Here is a 19,204-nt window from a genome sequence, read left to right as displayed (position 1 = left end):
GAGAGAAACAGAGCCATAGAAAGAAAGAAGAGAGAGAGAAACAGAGAGAGAGAAACAGAGAGAAAGAAACAGAGCCATGGAAACAGAGAGAGAGAAACAGAGAGAGAGAAACAGAGAGAGAGAAACAGAGCCATGGAAACAGAGAGAAAGAGAAACAGAGCCATGGAAACAGAGAGAGAAACAGAGAGAGAGAAACAGAGAGAGAGAAACAGAGAACGAGAAACAGAGCCATAGAAACTGAGAGAAAGAGAAACAGAGCCATAGAAAGAGAGAGAAACAGAGAGAGTAACAGAGCCATAGAAAGAAAGGGAGTGAGAATCAAAGAGAGAAACAGAGCCATAGAAAGAAAGAGAGAAAGATAAACAGAGGGAGAAACAGAGCCATATAAAGAAAGAGAGAACTGAAACAGAGAGAGAAAGAAAGAGAGAGGGAAAGAAAGAGAGAGGTACAAAGAGAGAGATACAGAGAGAGAGAAACAGAGAGAGGGAAACAGAGAGAGAGAGAGAAAGAAAGAGAAACAGAGAGAGAGAAACAGAGTCATAGAAACAGAGAGAGAGAAACAGAGCCATAGAAACAGAGAGAGAAATAGAGAGAGAGAAACAGAGCCATAGAAACAGAGAGAGAGAAACAGAGAGAGAGAAACAGAGCCATAGAAACAGAGAGAGAGAAACAGAGCCATAGAAAGAAACAGAGAAAGAGAAACAGAGCCATAGGAACCGAGAGAAACAGAGAGAGTAACAGGGCCATAGAAAGAAAGAGAGTGAGAATCAAAGAGAGAAACAGAGCCATAGAAAGAAAATGAGAAAGAGAAACAGAGAGAGAAACAGAGCCATAGAAAGAAAGAGAGAAAGAGAAAGAGGGAGAAACAGAGCCATAGAAAGAAAGAGAGAAAGAGAAACAGAGAGAGAAAGAAAGAAAGAGGGAAACAGAAAGAGGGAAAGAAAGAGAGAGATACAAAGATAGAGATACAGAGAGAGAGAGAAACAGAGAGAGGGAAACAGAGCCATAGAAACAGAGAGAGAGAAACAGAGAGAGAGAAACAGAGCCATATAAACAGATCCATAGAAACAGAGAGAGAGAAACAGAGAGAGAGAAACAGAGCCAGAGAAACAGAGAGAGAGAAACAGAGAGAGAGAAACAGAGCCATAGAAACAGAACCATAGAAACAGAGCCATAGAAAGAAAGAGAGAAAGAGAAACAGAGCCATAGAAAGAGAGAAAGAGAAACAGAGAGAGAAAGAAAGAGAGAGGGAAACAGAGAGGGAAAGAAAGAAAGAGATACAAAGAGAGAGATACAGAGAGAGGGAAACAGAGAGAGAGAAAGAAAGAGATACAAAGAGAGAGAAAGAAAGAGAAACAGAGCCATAGAAAGAAACTGAGCCATAGAAAGAAAGGTGTGGGGTGAAAAGGCCAGACTTCTGTGATTAGATCTGTCCCTCTGACCTTAGTGGGTGGGTGTGTGTGTGTGTGTGTGTGTGTGTGTGTGTGTGTGTGTGTGTGTGTGTGTGTGTGTGTGTGTGTGTGTGTGTGTGTGTGTGTATAAGGGTGTATACACAAGTCTGCCAAAAAGCCAAGGGGGCGTCTCCGTTTCCCTTCAGCTAACCCCTAGGGGTAACAATTGGGAAGCTCATTTTGTGTAGTTGTGTGTGTGTGTGTGTGTGTGTCAACGCATACATACTTTGGCCAACAATAGCCAATCATAATTCGCCAGCAATCACACATACCCCCCTCCCTCCCTCTGCACTGACGTCAGAGGAACCACAGGGACCCCAGGCACATTCCTTCCTTCCCTCTCTCCTTCTCTCTCTTGTCCTAGCTTATACAGTATAGTATCTGTTTCTCTCTCACAAAAAAACGACCCCACAAGATTATTTGGGTGATGGAATCTAGATGTCTGATTTCATCATCTCTTCTTTCTCATAACATTGTGTTTTACCCTCAGATCTAGTGTGTGTGACTACAAATGCATGTCTAGTGTGTGTGAAGGTAACTTCCCTCTGATGGTGATGGTCATTTTTAAGTTGGTGGGAAGTGGTGCAGATGGGCAGTGGTGCAGATGGGAAGTGGTGCAGATGGGAAGGGGTGCAGATGGGAAGGGGGGTCTGACCAGAAACAATCCTCTCATCCAGTCACATGATCATGGGGAGGCTGCGGGCCACTGTTGATATTGGGTTTGATTCTCTACAATTCTCTACAATTTCTTCTGTACAATGTAAAACCTGTCATCTGGAACACACTGTGTCACTGAGTGAAGGGGAGGCTGTTAGTATAATCACTTCTCAATTTGATTATCTTCTATCAGTCAACTGAACATGATCAGTCATTTTTTGAGATAGTTTTTAATCCAAGTGAGTGCATTTAAAAGTGTGTGTGTTACCATGGCGTCCAGTAGGTGGATGCATCGTAGCAATTCAGGTCTGGTCTCACAGTACAGGCGGAACAGCAGTCTGCCGATGGGCTGCTTCTCACACAGGCTTATGTAGTCCCGATCTGCCAGAAACACACACACACACATAAACATTTGGATAGACCTAGGCACATTTACAAACACTTACAACACACCAGCAAAGTGGCACACAAATAATACTTGCAAAAACACACACACAGACACAGTAATGTACCGATGCTGTTGCCCAGCTCAGTGCATTGGCTGATGTGGGGGAAGCGAAGGATCTCCTTCCATTTCTTACTCCTCCCTTTCCGCTTTCCACCTCCACCTGCAGAGAGAGAGAAAACAAGGGATGAGGGGGATGATCAACTACAGCACCAACAACTGAGGTTCTATGCTTACACACACACACACACACACACACACACACACACACACACACACACACACACACACACACACACAGCATAGAACATATCAGTTGTTGGTGAGGCGCACACACGCACACACGCACGCACGCACGCACGCACGCACGCAAAGAGAGAAAGAGATGGAGAGCTCTGCAACTGACAAATGAGTGCAGATCAGGGCTCTGAATGAACTCATAGCCATTGTGTTTATGTATCATTTATACATTATGTCTCACTTCCTCTCCAAATCCCTTCTCTCCCTTTTCTTTTCGTCCTCTGTGTAATGCGGCGGGGAATGTGGCCACCCCGAGGCAGAACAGTGTGCGTGTGTGTTTAACAGAGAATCCATCCCAGCCAGGCAGATTCCCATCGGAACATAGAGCTTGGCCAAAGCAGATTCCATCACTAAATAACCCTGAATATGCTTCCAGCAGAGGGCTCTCACACACACGCATCAATATCATATGATTAACCATGTTTGCTACTGAAATGGTGCTAATGTTCGCTAGGTTTGCCCTTCCTTGTCTCACACTCACATTGTGTGGGATAGTCTGGTATGAGAGTGATGGAGAGAGATGGAGAGCGAGAGAGCGGTAGAGGAGAGAGCGAGGGCTACAGACAGATGGACATCTTTAATCAATAATCCAGGAACGCTTCAACAAGTATGTAATGTGTTAACCACTCACTGTGTGTAAACGCTTTAGCAGCTTTCACATCCCTTTCCTCTTTACTAACCCCCCCATCTCTTTCTTGCACACTGACTGCTGCCACAGACCCTCCCCTCAGGCATCAGTCTAACCTGGGTTACACAATGGGTCTCCCTCCTCCCCTCAGACCTCAGTTTAAACTGGGTTACACAACAGGCCTCCCTCCTCCCCTCAGACCTCAGTCTAAACTGGGTTACACAATGGGTCTCCCTCCTCCCCTCAGACCTCAGTTTAAACTGGGTTACACAACAGGCCTCCCTTCTCCCCTCAGACCTCAGTCTAAACTGGGTTACACAATGGGCCTCCCTCCTCCCCTCAGACCTCAGTCTAAACTGGGTTACACAATGGGCCTCCCTCCCCCCTCAGACCTCAGTCTAAACATGGTTACACAATGGGCCTCCCTCCCCCCTCAGACCAAACATGGTTACACAATGGGCCTCCCTCCCCCCTCAGACCTCAGTCTAAACATGGTTACACAATGGGCCTCCCTCCCCCCTCAGACCTCAGTCTAAACATGGTTACACAATGGGCCTCCCTCCTCCCCTCCTTCACCTCACTGAACTGACATTGACTTGACAGGTGAAAGCTATGTAGTGGAACCCTTGCAGAGGTAAGCCTTCAGGCAACACATGCCCTGACCAGGAAAAACAGATAGGCTATAACTAGGACCCAGAGATGTTCCTGGTTGGGTCACATGGAATATAATGGAGATGGAACTCCATCAAGTCAACAGGTGTAACTAGTGAATTATTAACCCTGACCTTAAACATCCCAAAATAACTATTGGGCCTAAGCAACAGTAACTATGACATTCATACCCCAGCCCACTTCCCTAGCTACGTTCACACAACTTCTCAGAGAACAGAAATACGACTCTTTATGATTCAAATGGGGGAAACTAATGAATAAGTGACAGACAGGTGAGACGCAGTCAAGCTTATCAGAAGGCTAGGCTGGTTAGAGCAAGAGACTATGGTGGACATCATATCATAGATGGTAAACATATGGTCTACGAGGCTCATAACTGAATGAGGCCCATCAAATAGAGAATTACAACATATCTAATTCTCTCTCCTTCTCCACAGTGTTTTCTCATTCATTCCCTTCATGGATTTACAATGAATAAACAGGTGTAAGAAAGATAGTGTAAATAGCTTGGTCCTCCACCCTGTCTTTCAATACAACACGATGCTGTTGTTACACTGTAACACCACTGTAAGAGCAGAATCAACAACCTCTGCATAATCAAAATAGTTGCTTTGTGAGATGTTAAAGTTCACAGTTAGCCATTGTTATGTAAATGCAAGGTTAAAAGTACCAGTGGCCTGGCTTTGGCCCCAGGTGAGAGCAGGTCCACCGAAGCCATGACCCAGTCAGACGACAGGGGTGTCGGCCTGCGTAGGTGGAAACATAAAAGTCTGATCCTTTTGGGTAAAACACTAGGGTAAATTGGGTAAAACATTAGGATAAATTGGGTAAAACACTAGGGTAAATCCTGTATGGATGTACTTGACCACAATACTCCTCCTTCCCTCTGCATCTACTGTACCAGTGGTGGGAAAAACGTTTTGGTTCGTTTTAGAAATTCAAAGGGGGGCCGCACAGATTTTTGGGGATTGATTTGTTTGCAGGCCAGAAAAAAAGGGCAATTACTTAAAAATATATACGTTCATTATAATTTCTGCATACTTTCTATCTAGTTGTAGACATTCAAGAGAAGCTTGGAGTGGTTTTAGCACATAAAACCTACTAATCAAAGCACAAAGAACAAGTGTGTCTGTGGGCAAATGAAACCTGAAAAGTATCTGAGTGACTTTTACTTTGGTGTTCAGCTGAAACTAACAGGGACAAAGTCTACATGAAGAAACAGGCTCAGGCCTCTCTGTGTGTGTGTGTGTGTGTGTGTGTGTGTGTGTGTGTGTGTGTGTGTGTGTGTGTGTGTGTGTGTGTGTGTGTGTGTGTGTGTGTGTGTGTGTGTCATTTGTAAGAAAGCATTTATAACTGCTTAGCAAACTCTACCAGCACTCATGTCAGTGCAGTTAATTGTTAACAGTACCAAACAGACTTAGGAGAATCCCATCTAAGAGTACAGGTAATGGATGCTATGAATCTTAAGAAACAGCAGAACCAGGAACCAATACTTAGAACATTACTTGCAAGCCAGTACTGCCATCGAAGAGAGCCCAAACTAAATACTGTGTTGAGGGGTGGGCTCCATGAATTCACTTCACAGATTCCAAACAACATTAAAACAATGACCAAATCAGGCACACACACAGCATCACAGAAACACAGAGAGGAAGCTATTGGGGGGGTCCCACAATCACTTTTTATTTTTATTTATTTCACCTTTATTTAACCAGGTAGGCAAGTTGAGAACAAGTTCTCATTTACAATTGCGACCTGGCCAAGATAAAGCAAAGCAGTTCGACACATACAACAACACAGAGTTACACATGGAGTAAAACAAACATACAGTCAATAATACAGTAGAAAAATACGTCTATATACAATGTTAGCAAATGAGGTGAGATGAGGTAAAGGCAAGAAAAGGCCATGGTGGCGAGGTAAATACAATATAGCAAGTAAAACACTGGAATGGTAGATTTGCAGTGGAAGAATGTGCAAGGTAGAAATAGAAATAATAGGGTGCAAAGGAGCAAAATAAATAGTAGGGGAAGAGGTAGTTGTTTGGGCTAAATTATAGATGGGCTATGTACAGGTGCAGTAATCTATGAGCTGCTCTGACAGCTGGTGCTTAAAGCTAGTGAGGGAGATAAGTGTTTCCAGTTTCAGAGATTTTCGTAGTTCGTTCCAGTCGTTGGCAGCAGAGAACTGGAAGGAGAGGCGGCCAAAGGAGGAATTGGCTTTGGGGTGACCAGAGAGATATACCTGCTGGAGCGCGTGCTACAGGTGGGTGCTGCTATGGTGACCAGCGAGCTGAGATAAGGGGGGACTTTACCTAACAGGGTCTTGTAGATGACCTGGAGCCAGTGGGTTTGGCGACGAGTATGAAGCGAGGGCCAGCCAACGAGAGCGTACAGGTCGCAGTGGTGGGTAGTATATGGGGCTTTGGTGACAAAACGGATGGTACTGTGATAGACTGCATCCAATTTATTGAGTAGGGTATTGGAGGCTATTTTGTAAATGATATCGCCGAAGTCGAGGATCGGTAGGATGGTCAGTTTTACGAGGGTATGTTTGGCAGCATGAGTGAAGGATGCTTTGTTGCGAAATAGGAAGCCAATTCTAGATTTAACTTTGGTTTGGAGATGTTTGATGTGAGTCTGGAAGGAGAGTTTACAGTCTAACCAGACACCTAGGTATTTGTAGTTGTCCACATATTCTAAGTCAGAACCGTCCAGAGTAGTGATGCTAGTCGGGCGGGCGGGTGCGGGCAGCAATCGGTTGAAGAGCATGCATTTAGTTTTACTTGTATTTAAGAGCAGTTGGAGGCCACAGAAGGAGAGTTGTATGGCATTGAAGCTCGTCTAGAGGGTTGGCATTGAAGCTCGTCTAGAAGACAAAGAGACTTTAAAATACATTACCAGTATAATTCTAGTGCATAGTATGTCATTACAGCATGAAATTAAACTACATGGTAGCAGTGTAACCAAAGAATGGTTTCAAACTAAAATCCATTCTGGGAACACATTTTATTTTTTACAGTAGCAACCTCACCAGAAGTGTGTATAGCATTCAATGCTACCTACAGCATGTAGACAGGAAGACAAAATAACCTTACTTTTCATGACAATAAGTCTGCGCCATAGTGGGAGCAGAAAACATGACCCCATTACTTTCACGAGTTATCATTTTATGTTACTTCCATGGCAGAAGGCCATTGCTGCTTAATGAAGGGGAAACGTTGACGTTGAACATTCCAAGACCGTCTGCAATGGAATGCATCTGGCACTGTGTGATCGTGCTAAGCCTTTGTGGAAATGATGTGAAACTATAATAAATGAATATGCTCAAATTTCTAACCATAGTATAATGTTTAAGTTAAGTAAAAGCCTGTGTTAAGCAGCACAGTGTCTGGGTTTGTTAGTGTAGCTTTCTGTTTGACAAAGTTGGGTTGTAAAAGTATGAATAGAGTCATAAAAGTCTTATGTAAACTTTCTCCTCTCCCCTTCCTCTCTCTCCCTCTATCACTCTATTCTGTAGCTCCCTTTCTCATAGTGTGTTACTCTCTCACTCACTTGCTCTTACACACACACAAACTCACACATTCCGGTGCGCGCTCATTGCGTACAGGAACCCGTCAGTGTAATTTGTTCCATGCGGGTTATGCGGACTACTCCCTTTGTTTCATGTTTCTGGTTTACAGCTCTGACATCATCAGCGCGAGCCGAGCAAAGTAAAAATAATGTCAGAGAGAACTACATCTGTCTGGAGAGAAACCAGGGGGTTACCATCATCATACTCACGTGTGCGTTTTCAGTGTTAGTTAAATAAAAATAAATAAAAATGTAATTAGAGAGGAGGGTGTGTACCATCATCCTACTGTCCTGAGTAAAGGGACATTTGTGAAGTGTGTGTAAAAGAGAGAGAGAGAGAGAGAGAGAGAGAGAGAGAGAGAGAGAGAGAGAGAGAGAGAGAGAGAGAGAGAGAGAGAGAGAGAGAGAGAGAGAGAGAGAGAGAGAGAGAGAGAGAGAGAGAGAGAGAGAGAGAGAGAGAGAGAGAGAGAGAGAGGAGAGAGAGAGAGAGAGCGAGAGAGAGAGAGAGTGAAGTTTGAGGAGTAATGTGAGCGAAGAGAGCTCCACTGTGGACTTTGTGGCAATGAGCTCATCCTGACTACGTGGGATGGGAGGCCAGGAGAGACCTCGGGCACAGTAGGTCTGTACTGGATCTGTCACACACACAGTTAACAAAAAACATAGTTATGGCAACATAGGTAAAAAAAAAGATATCTATAATAATATATATATATAAGACAGACACGATCAACACAATACAAACCTCACAATCTAATGTAAAAGTGATTGCTAGAAAACCACATCCTGACATTTTAGACCAGGGGAAGGAAACTAGATTCAGCCACGGGACAGGGGACCAGAACATAATTATAATCATGTGTACACCGCAAATTGTCAACAACTAAGTCCCCCAAAACTTTGCATTTGTAAATAACAATAATTTCCTACTTTGATCGCATTGAGACACGATCACGACTCTTTTTTATTCGTGGGAATATTTGGGAACAGATTTCCTAAATTAAACAAATGTTTTGCTCTATTCCTGGTCATTTCGTGGTGATTTTCCTGGTGACTGCATATGCTGCCATAGAAATATAATTAATATACCGCACATCCCCATTCAAGTCAATGATGGCATAATGGGTGGACTGGAGGCTATTGTTAGTGTACCCATAGGAGCAAAGCAGGAAGTAAAAGCAGGAAGTAAAAGCAGCAAGTGTACCCATCAATATAGATGCGGTAAAGGGGTCACTCAAACTCGATCAAAACAATGGATTTACTATGGAAACACATGGGGGAAAGGGCCATGGGGGGGGGGGGGGGGGAGAATACTGTCTCCTCATTCTCCCCTGCAAAATGTCTGTATGCTAGCTATGCTAATCAGCTTAAACCAAATGGGAGTTAGCATTCACTTCTAAACCTGAAAAAGGACAACTTCTATTTTATTTATTTTTTTATTTTTTTTATTTCACCTTTATTTAACCAGGTAGGCTAGTTGAGAACAAGTTCTCATTTGCAACTGCGACCTGGCCAAGATAAAGCATAGCAGTGTGAACAGACAACACAGAGTTACACATGGAGTAAACAATAAACAAGTCAATAACATGGTAGAAAAAAAGAGAATCTATATACAATGTGTGCAAAAGGCATGAGGTAGGCAATAAATCGAATAATTACAATTTAGCAGATTAACACTGGAGTGATAAATCATCAGATGATCATGTGCAAGAAGAGATACTGGTGTGCAAAAGAGCAGAAAAGTAAATAAATAAAAGCAGTATGGGGGGTGAGGTAGGTAAATTGGGTGGGTAGTTTACAGATGGACTATGTACAGCTGCAGCGATCGGTTAGCTGCTCGGATAGCAGATTTTTAAAGTTGTTGAGGGAGATAAAAGTCTCCAACTTCAGAGATTTTTGCAATTCGTTCCAGTCGCAGGCAGCAGAGAACTGGAAGGAAAGGCGTCCAAATGAGGTTTTAGCTTTAGGGATGATCAGTGAGATACACCTGCTGGAGCGCGTGCTGCGGGTGGGTGTAGCCATCGTGACCAGTGAACTGAGATAAGGCGGCACTTTACCTAGCATAGCCTTGTAGATGACCTGGAGCCAGTGGGTCTGACGACGAACATGTAGCGAGGGCCAGCCGACTAGGGCATACAGGTCGCAGTGGTGGGTCGTATAAGGTGCTTTAGTAACAAAACGAATGGCACTGTGATAAACTGCATCCAGTTTGCTGAGTAGAGTGTTGGAAGCTATTTTGTAGATGACATCGCCGAAGTCGAGGATCGGTAGGATAGTCAGTTTTACTAGGGTAAGTTTGGCGGCGTGAGTGAAGGAGGCTTTGTTGCGGAATAGAAAGCCGATTCTTGATTTGATTTTGGATTGGAGATGTTTGATATGAGTCTGGAAGGAGAGTTTGCAGTCTAGCCAGACACCTAGGTACTTATAGATGTCCACATATTCTAGGTCGGAACCGTCCAGGGTGGTGATGCTAGTCGGGCGTGCGGGTGCAGGCAGCGAACGGTTGAAAAGCATGCATTTGGTTTTACTAGCGTTTAAGAGCAGTTGGAGGCCACGGAAGGAGTGTTGTATGGCATTGAAGCTCGTTTGGAGGTTAGATAGCACAGTGTCCAAGGAAGGGCCGGAAGTATATAGAATGGTGTCGTCTGCGTAGAGGTGGATCAGGGAATCGCCCGCAGCAAGAGCAACATCATTGATCTATACAGAGAAAAGAGTCGGCCCGAGAATTGAACCCTGTGGTACCCCCATAGAGACTGCCAGAGGACCGGACAACATGCCCTCCGATTTGACACACTGAACTCTGTCTGCAAAGTAGTTGGTGAACCAGGCAAGGCAGTCATTAGAAAAACCGAGGCTACTGAGTCTGCCGATAAGAATATGGTGATTGACAGAGTCGAAAGCCTTGGCCAGATCGATGAAGACGGCTGCACAGTAATGTCTTTTATCGATGGCGGTTATGATATCGTTTAGTACCTTGAGCGTGGCTGAGGTGCACCCGTGACCGGCTCGGAAACCGGATTGCACAGCGGAGAAGGTACGGTGGGATTCGAGATGGTCAGTGATCTGTTTGTTGACTTGGCTTTCGAAGACCTTAGATAGGCAGGGCAGGATGGATATAGGTCTGTAACAGTTTGGGTCCAGGGTGTCTCCCCCTTTGAAGAGGGGGATGACCGCGGCAGCTTTCCAATCCTTGGGGATCTCAGATGATACGAAGGAGAGGTTGAACAGGCTGGTGCGACAATGGCGGCGGACAGTTTCAGAAATAGGGGGTCCAGATTGTCAAGCCCAGCTGATTTGTATGGGTCCAGGTTTTCCAGCTCTTTCAGAACATCTGCTATCTGGATTTGGGTAAAGGAGAAGCTGGGGAGGCTTGGGCGAGTAGCAGCGGGGGGGGCGGGGCTGTTGGCCAAGGTTGGAGTCGCCAGGAGGAAGGCATGGCCAGCCATTGAGAAATGCTTGTTGAAGTCTTCGATTATCACGGATTTATCGGTGGTGACCGTGTTACCTAGCCTCAGTGCAGTGGGCAGCTGGGAGGAGGTGCTCTTGTTCTCCATGGACTTTACAGTATCCCAGAACTTTTTGGAGTTAGAGCTACAGGATGCGAATTTCTGCTTGAAAAAGCTGGCCTTTGCTTTCCTGACTGACTGCGTGTATTGGTTCCTGACTTCCCTGAACAGTTGCATATCGCGGGGGCTCTTCGATGCTATTGCAGTTCGCCACAGGATGTTTTTGTGCTGGTCGAGGGCAGTCAGGTCTGGAGTGAACCAAGGGCTATATCTGTTCTTGGTTCTGCATTTTTTGAACGGAGCATGCTTGTCTAATATGGTGAGGAAGTAACATTTAAAGAATGACCAGGCATCCTCAACTAACGGGATGAGGTCAATATCCTTCCAGGGTACCCGGGCCAGGTCGATTAGAAAGGCCTGCTCGCAGAAGTGTTTTAGGGAGCGTTTGACAGTGATGAGGGGTGGTCGTTTGACCGCGGACCCGTGGCGGATACAGGCAATGAGGCAGTGATCGCTGAGATCTTGATTGAAGACAGCAGAGGTGTATTTGGAGGGCAGGTTGGTCAGGATAATGTCTATTAGGGTGCCCATGTTTACGGATTTAGGGTTGTACCTGGTGGGTTCCTTGATGATTTGTGTGAGATTGAGGGCATCAAGCTTGGATTGTAGGACTGCCGGGGTGTTAAGCATATCCCAGTTTAGGTCACTGCATATATGTTATGCAGTGAAAACAGCCTAATATATCCAAATCGGACTTAAGTAACCACATTGTGGGCCTATTAGAATACATGCAGTGCCTTTAGAAAGTAATCACACACCTTTAATTTTTTCATATTTTGTTGTTACAGCCTGAATTTAAAATATATTAAAATTAGATTTTTGGGGGGCACTGGCCTACACACAATAACCCATAATGTCAAAAAGTGGAATTATGTTTTTTGAAATGTTTACAAATTAATAAAACATGAAAAGCTGAAATGTCTTGAGTCAATAAGTATTTAACCCCTTTGTTATGTCAAGCTTAAATCATTTCAGGAGTAAAAATGTGCTTAATAAGTCACATAATAAGTTGCATGGACTCAATGTGTGCAATAATAGTGTAATTGTGAATGACTACCTCATCTCTGAACCCCACACATTATCAGTAAGGTCCCTCAGTTGAGCAGTGAATTTCAAACACAGAAATCAGGGAGGTTTTCGATTGCCTCGCAAAGAAGGGCACCTATTGGTAGATGAGATAGAGAAAAAAAGCATACATTGAATATCCCTTAGAGCATAGTAAAGTTATTCATTAGACTTTGGATGGTGTATCAATACACCCAGTTACTACAAAGATACAAGCGTCCTTCCTAACTCAGTTGCCGGAGAGGAAGAAAACCACTCAGAGATTTCACTATGAGGCCAATGGTGACTTTAAAAGAGTTACATTGTAGTCCCCATGCCGTATACGGGCACGGGGACGAAGACCAAACAAACACATATACCAAACACAGGGTTGAGACCCAAACAAAATAGCGAGGAGTACCTTGATTAAATACACAATCGCACAATGATTATCACATGGGACGAGACCCATAATTATCGGCACAATACACGTGGCACGAAAGCCAAAAAAACACAGCACAGGTACTCATACGACCAACGGACATTGGAACAATAAATCGTCAGGACATCGGTGAACAAAGGGCACACTTATACAATTACTAATCAATGGGAATAGGGGCCAGGTGTGCGTAATGACAGTTCCGGAGGGATCCGTGACAAGAATACAAATATTACAAAACATGCATTCTGTTTGCAACAAGGCACTAAATGAATACTGCAAAAAATGTGGCAAAGCAATTCACTTTTTGTCCTGACAACAAAAGTGTTATGTTAAGGGAAAATCCAATACATTACTGAGTACCACTCTCCATATTTTTAAGCATAGTGGTGACTGCATCATGTTATGGGTATGCTTGTAATCATTAAGGACTTGGGAGTTTTTCAGGAAAAAAATAAACGGAATGGAGCTAAGCACAGGCAAAATCCTATAGGAAAACCTGGTTCAGTCTGCTTTCCACCAGACACTGGGAGATTAATTCACATTTCAGCAGGGCAATAACCTAAAACACAAGGCCAAATCTACAATGGAGTTGCTTATCAAGAAGACAGTGAATGTTCCTGAGTGGCCGAGTCACAGTTTTGACTTAAATCTACTTGAGAATCTATGGCAAGACCTGAAAATGGTTTTCTAGCAATGATCAACAACCAATTTGACAGTTTGAAGAATTTAAAAAATAGAAATGGGGATATGTTGCACAATCCAGGTGTGGAAAGCTCTTAGAGACTTACCCACAACCACTCACAGCTCTTAGAGACTTACCCAGAAAGACGCACAGCTGTAATCACTGCCAAATGTGTTTCTACAAAGTATTGACTCAGAGATATGAATACTTATGTAAATACTGTATTTCTGTTTTTAATGTTCAACATATTTGCAAACATTTCTAAAAACATGTTTTCACTTTGTCATTATGGGGTATTGTGTGTAGATAATAATAATAATATTTAATCCATTTTTAATTCAGGCTGTAATAACAAAATGTGGAATAAGTCAAGGGGTATGAATACTTTCTGAAGGCATTGTAAATAAAATAAAATTTTATTTGTCACATGTGCCAAATACAACAGTGAAATGCTTACTTACAAGTCCTTAAACAACAATGCGTCAAGCAGTTAAGAAAAATAAGTGTTAAGTAAAAAATGGAAAATAAAAAATGTAAGTTACAAATAATTAAACAGCAGCGGTAAAATAACAATAGCGAGGCTATATACAGTGGGTACCGGTACAGAGTCAATGTGCGTGGGCACCAGTTAGTCGAGGTAATATGTACATGTAGGTAGAGTTAAAGTGACTATGCATAGATAATAACCAGAGAGTAGCAGCAGCGTAAAAGAGGGGTCTGGGTAGCCCTTTGATTAGCTGTTCAGGAGTCTTATGGAATGTAGGTAGAGGCTGTTAAGAAGCCTTTTGGACCTAGACTTGGCGCTCTGGTACCGTTTGCCATGCGGTAGCAGAGAGAACAGTCTATGACAAGGGTGGCTGGAGTCTTTGACAATTTTTAGGGCCTTCCTCTGACACTGCCTGGTAAAGAGGTCCTGGATGGCAGAAAGCTTGGCCCCAGTGATGTACTGGGCAGTACACACTACCCTCTGTCGTGCCTTGTGATCAGAGGCAGAGCAGTTGCCATACCAGGCAGTGATGCAACCAGTCAGGATGCTCTCGATGGTGCAGCTGTAGAACCTTTTGAGGATCTGAGCACCCATGCCAAATCTTTTCAGTCTCCTGAGGGGGAATAGGTTTTGTCGTGCCCTCTTCACGACTGTCTTAGTGTGTTTGGACCATGCTAGTTTGTTGGTGATGTGGACACCAAGAAACTTGAAGCTCTCAACCTGCTCCACTACAGCCCCATTAATGAGAATGGGGGCGTGCTCGGTCTTCCTTTTCCTGTAGTCCATAATCATCTCCTTTGTCTTGAACACGTTAAGGGAGAGGTTGTTGTCCTGGCACCACATGGCCAGGTCTCAGACCTCCTCCCTATAGGCTGTCACATCGTTGTCGGTGATCAGGCTTACCACTGTTGTGTTGTCAGCAAACTTAATGATGATGTTGGCGTCGTGCCTGGCCGTGCAGTCATGTGTGGACAGGGAGTACAGGAGGGGACTGAGCATGCACGCCTGAGGGGCCCCCGTGTTGAGGATCAGCGTGGCGGATGTGTTGTTACCTACCCTTACCACCTGGGGGCGGCCTGTCAGAAAGTCCAGGATCTAGTTGATGAGGGAGGTGTTTAGTCCCAGGGTCCTTAGCTTAGTGATGAGCTTTGAGGGCAATATGGTGTTGAACGCTGAGCTGTAGTCAATGAATAGCATTCTCACATAGGTGTTCCTTTTGTCCAGGAGGGAAAAGGCAGTGTTGAGTGCAATAGAGATTGCATCATCTGTGGATCTGTTGGGGCAGTATGCAAATTGGAGTGGGTCTAGGGTTTCTGGGATAATGGTGTTGATGTGAGCCATGACCAGCCTTTCAAAGCACTTCATGGCTACAGTCATTTTGGCAGGTTACCTTAGTGTTCTTGGGCACAGGGACTATGGTGGTCTGCTTGAAACATGTTGGTATTACAGACTCAGTCAGGGACAGGTTGAAAATGTCCGTGAAGACACATGCTTGTTAGTTAGCGCATGCTCGGAGTACACATCCTGGTAATCCGTTTGGCCCTGCGGCCTTGTGGATGTTGACCTGTTTTAAGGTCTTACTCACATCGGCTACGGAGAGCGTGATCACATAGTCATGTTACTTGCCTCGAAGTGAGCATAGAAGTAATTTAGCTAATCTGGTTGGCTTGTGTCAATGGGCAGCTTGCGACTGTGCTTCCCTTTATAGCCTGTAATAGTTTGAAAGCCCTGCCACATCCTACAAGCGTTGGAGCCGGTCTAGTAGGATTCAATATTAGTCCTGTATTGACACTTTGCCTGCTTGATGGTTCGTCGGAGGGCATAGCGGGATTTCTTATAAGATTCCGGGTTAGAGTCCCGCTCCTTGAAAGCGGCAGCTCTACCCTTTGGCTCAGTGCGGATATTGCCTGTGATCCATGGCTTCTGGTTGCGGTATGTACGTACGGTCACCGTGGGAACCGTACGTGATGGATTTGACGAATATCCACTTTGTTGGATCAGATTTGTTGAATGTGCGCCAATTTGTTAATTTGTTAACACAGACGTTCCATTGACCTTTATCGCATCTACTGTATGGGTGCTGTGTGCTGTGATTTGTTGATTAAAATCAACTGACATTCCACTGCATGAGCCACATCAATTAACATCATTTGAATGAAAATTCTACATTACCAAAGAAACTATTGCATCACAATACCAGGCAGCCATTGCGAGTGTACATATGACTTTACCAGTCATGGGTACACTTGCCAGGGTAATTGCCAGGGTTAGAGGATCCAAGCCAGTTCTATTCATTCTAGTCAACCGAAGACTCGTTTGCAACAACAGGTTGTGAAGAGTCCATGTTACCGCAGAAACGGACTCAACCACACAAATGCCAGGCCGTCCCGTCTTCAGCCAGCTGTTTTCTCCAAAAAACAAAACACATGACATTCTTCATCCATAACCATCGGTTACACAGTTATAAGGTAACTGTGCCAGCTCTACCAGTCAGACCAGTGGTAGTAAATAGTGTGTGCAATGTGTAAGGTCCTGACCTGACCTCTGCATCGTTGGGAAGGGCTCCTGAGTAAGCATTTCACGTAAGAAAGGCTACACCCATTGTACTCGGCGCATGTGACAAATAACATTTGATTGAATTAGACAGAACCCAAGGACAAATTCATTCCCTGTGTTGAATGACAGTGGGCTAATACAGCTGAAATAAAGTGGCTCCTTCAATGTTCATTGAACGAAAGCACATTCAGTTCCTTTTCTGTTCCAGTTCCCTTGGCCCTTAACCCTTCAAATGTTCCCCGATGTGAACCATTGAGACCATTAGGTAACTATGTTAGGTACTGAACCAAACGCCCAGCAGCAGGGCCATAAGCAGAGCTATAGGTAAAACTATCACCATAATGTCCCCACGTTAATATAAGCCATAGCAATCCAGTCCTTTCCCTGGGCAGCACCGTGAGGAAGACATGTCAGTGACCTGCCTCCATCTCACAATCAGGATGCAAACACTGTTTTATACTGAGCAAAAATATAAAACTGCTGAGTTACAGTTCATGTAAGGAAATCTGACAATTTAAATAAACAAATGAGCACCTAATCTATTGATTTCACATGACTGGGCAGGGGCGCAGTCATGGGTGGGCCTGGGAGGGCATAGGCCCACCCACTTGGGAGCCAGGCCCAGCCAGTCAGAATGAGTTTATCTAAAAAAACAAAAAAAATCTTTATTACAGACAGAAATACTCCTCCCCCTCTGACGATCCCGCAGGTGAAGAAGCCAGATGTGGAGGTCCTGGGCTGGCGCGGTTACACGTTGTCTGCGGTTGTGAGGCCGGTTGGATGTACTGCCAAATTCTCTAAAACCACATTGGGCGTGGCATGTGGTAGAGAAATTAACATTAAATTATCTGGAAACCGCTCTGGAGGACATTCCTGCAGTCAACATGCCAATTGCATCAAAACTTGAGACATCTGTGGCATTTTGTTGTGACAAAACTGCACATTTTAGAGTGGCCTTTTATTGTCCCAAGCACCTGTATAATGATCATGCTGTTTAATCAGCTTCTTGATATGCCACAGCTGTCAGGTGGATGAATTATCTTGACAAAGGAGAAATGCTCACTAACAGGAATGTAAACAAATTTGTGCATTACATTTTAGAAAAATAAGCTTTTTGTGAGTATGCAACATTTCTGGGATCTTTCATTTCAGCTCATGAAACCAGCACTTTACATGTCGCGTTTATATTTTTGTTCAGTGTAATACGAGATGTCACAAATTATAACATTGCCTACCAAATGTTGGAAATTATAAGCAGAAACGTGTCTAAATTAGAGGTGAAAGTAGCTAGTAGGCTATACACCACCTACAACACATATGATATGCGAAACTGAGCCTGCGCAGACCGTGAAAAACAAGATATTTACATGCCACAGTATCCTGACTAAGATCAGCATAACCCAGGAATTTTATCTGGGTTTCTCATAACCGGGATAGAAGCTTTTTCGTGTTATTGTAAAAGGGAAATGATGTTTATATGCATTAACTCACTAACAGAATACTTGAATATCCAGAATAATAAGGGGATATTGGTGTGCGTGTAAACGTGGTCAGTGTTATCCTGAAAAGGTACGTGCATGGTGGTCAGAGGATAGAGAGTTGTTCTTTCAGGTCTGTGCTTCACACACTGCCAATGCAAAACCAACAGGCTGAATTACCAGGTAGGTAAACTGGATTAACTTGATATCAAGGGAGGATTGTTGACTCTGAAAGATCCATTGGTTAGCCAAAACAAACATCATATCCATTTCTCCTCAGAAGGACATGGCGATAAGAGATCTTTATCCTTCCACTGAAACAAAGAGCACACTGAGTGCACCGGGCTAACACAGGCGTACTTGGAAATTCACGTCAGACTGTTTCCAGCACACACGCTTTAGGCTATGTGTTAGCCAGGTGTGTGTGTGATACTGAGAAATGATCTGTCCCGCAATCAGAGTGAAACGGGGGACTATGGGAGGAAGAGCTAGCTATGTGTTGCCCAGTTCCTCCGTGGTAATGTCATTGTTAGTATTTTGGGGGATTATAAAAAGGGACCTGGTGATAAATTGTCTTTTAGTAATAATGGGATGTTCCAAGCAGCTGTAACATCTGTTAGTGCGCTTTAAGCAAACATCAATGACGTACGCATGGCCGTAGCATTCACACGGTACTATTCTTCGGAGTGTCTTTTGTCACATTGTAAACTACTTAGTGGGGGTCATAGACTTAATATTCTTCATAGCTAGGGCCAGCAGTTTTTTACTGGTCATTTGAGCTGAGCAGGAAAAACTCTGGACTGACCAGTCCCGTCTACTTATAGCCTGAGTATGTGACCTCAGCTGACTAGGAAAAACTCCTGGCTTTACTCATAGACGATTAATGAACACAGAAAGAATGACATACACTGAGTGTACAAAACATTAAGAACACCTGCTCTTTCCATGACATAGACTAACCAGGCGAAAGCTATGATCCCTTATTGATGTCACGTGTTAAATCCACTTCAATCCGTGTAGATGAAGGGGAGAAGACAGGTTAAAAAATTATTTTTAAGCCTTAAGACAATTGAGACAAGGATTGTGTATGTTTGCCATTCAGAGGGTGAATGGGCAAGACAAAATATTTAAGTCCCTTTGAGCAGGGTTGGTAGTAGCTGCTGGGCTTTTCATGCTCAACAGTTTCCCATGTGTATCAAAAATGGTCCACCACACAAAGGACATCCA

General features: G+C 44.0%; 1 protein-coding gene across 2 annotated transcripts in view; it reads right to left on the bottom strand.

The window, feature by feature from the left end:
- The window catches only part of LOC139545095 (G protein-coupled receptor kinase 5-like), a 43,887-nt gene that overhangs the window by 11,210 nt on the left and 13,473 nt on the right, over nt 1-19,204 (bottom strand). For both annotated transcript variants that reach the window (XM_071352496.1, XM_071352494.1), the window contains exons 2-3: nt 2,621-2,716; nt 2,377-2,489 (exon numbers count right to left, since the gene is read on the bottom strand). In XM_071352496.1, coding sequence (XP_071208597.1) covers nt 2,377-2,489; nt 2,621-2,716 — 209 coding nt within the window. The remainder of the gene's footprint in view (nt 1-2,376; nt 2,490-2,620; nt 2,717-19,204) is intronic.

This window comes from Salvelinus alpinus, chromosome 19 (assembly GCF_045679555.1).
Source record: "Salvelinus alpinus chromosome 19, SLU_Salpinus.1, whole genome shotgun sequence".
Taxonomy (NCBI): Eukaryota; Metazoa; Chordata; class Actinopteri; order Salmoniformes; family Salmonidae; genus Salvelinus; species Salvelinus alpinus.
Note: the sequence above shows the minus strand (reverse complement) of the source record. Positions and strands in the feature narration are given on the sequence as shown.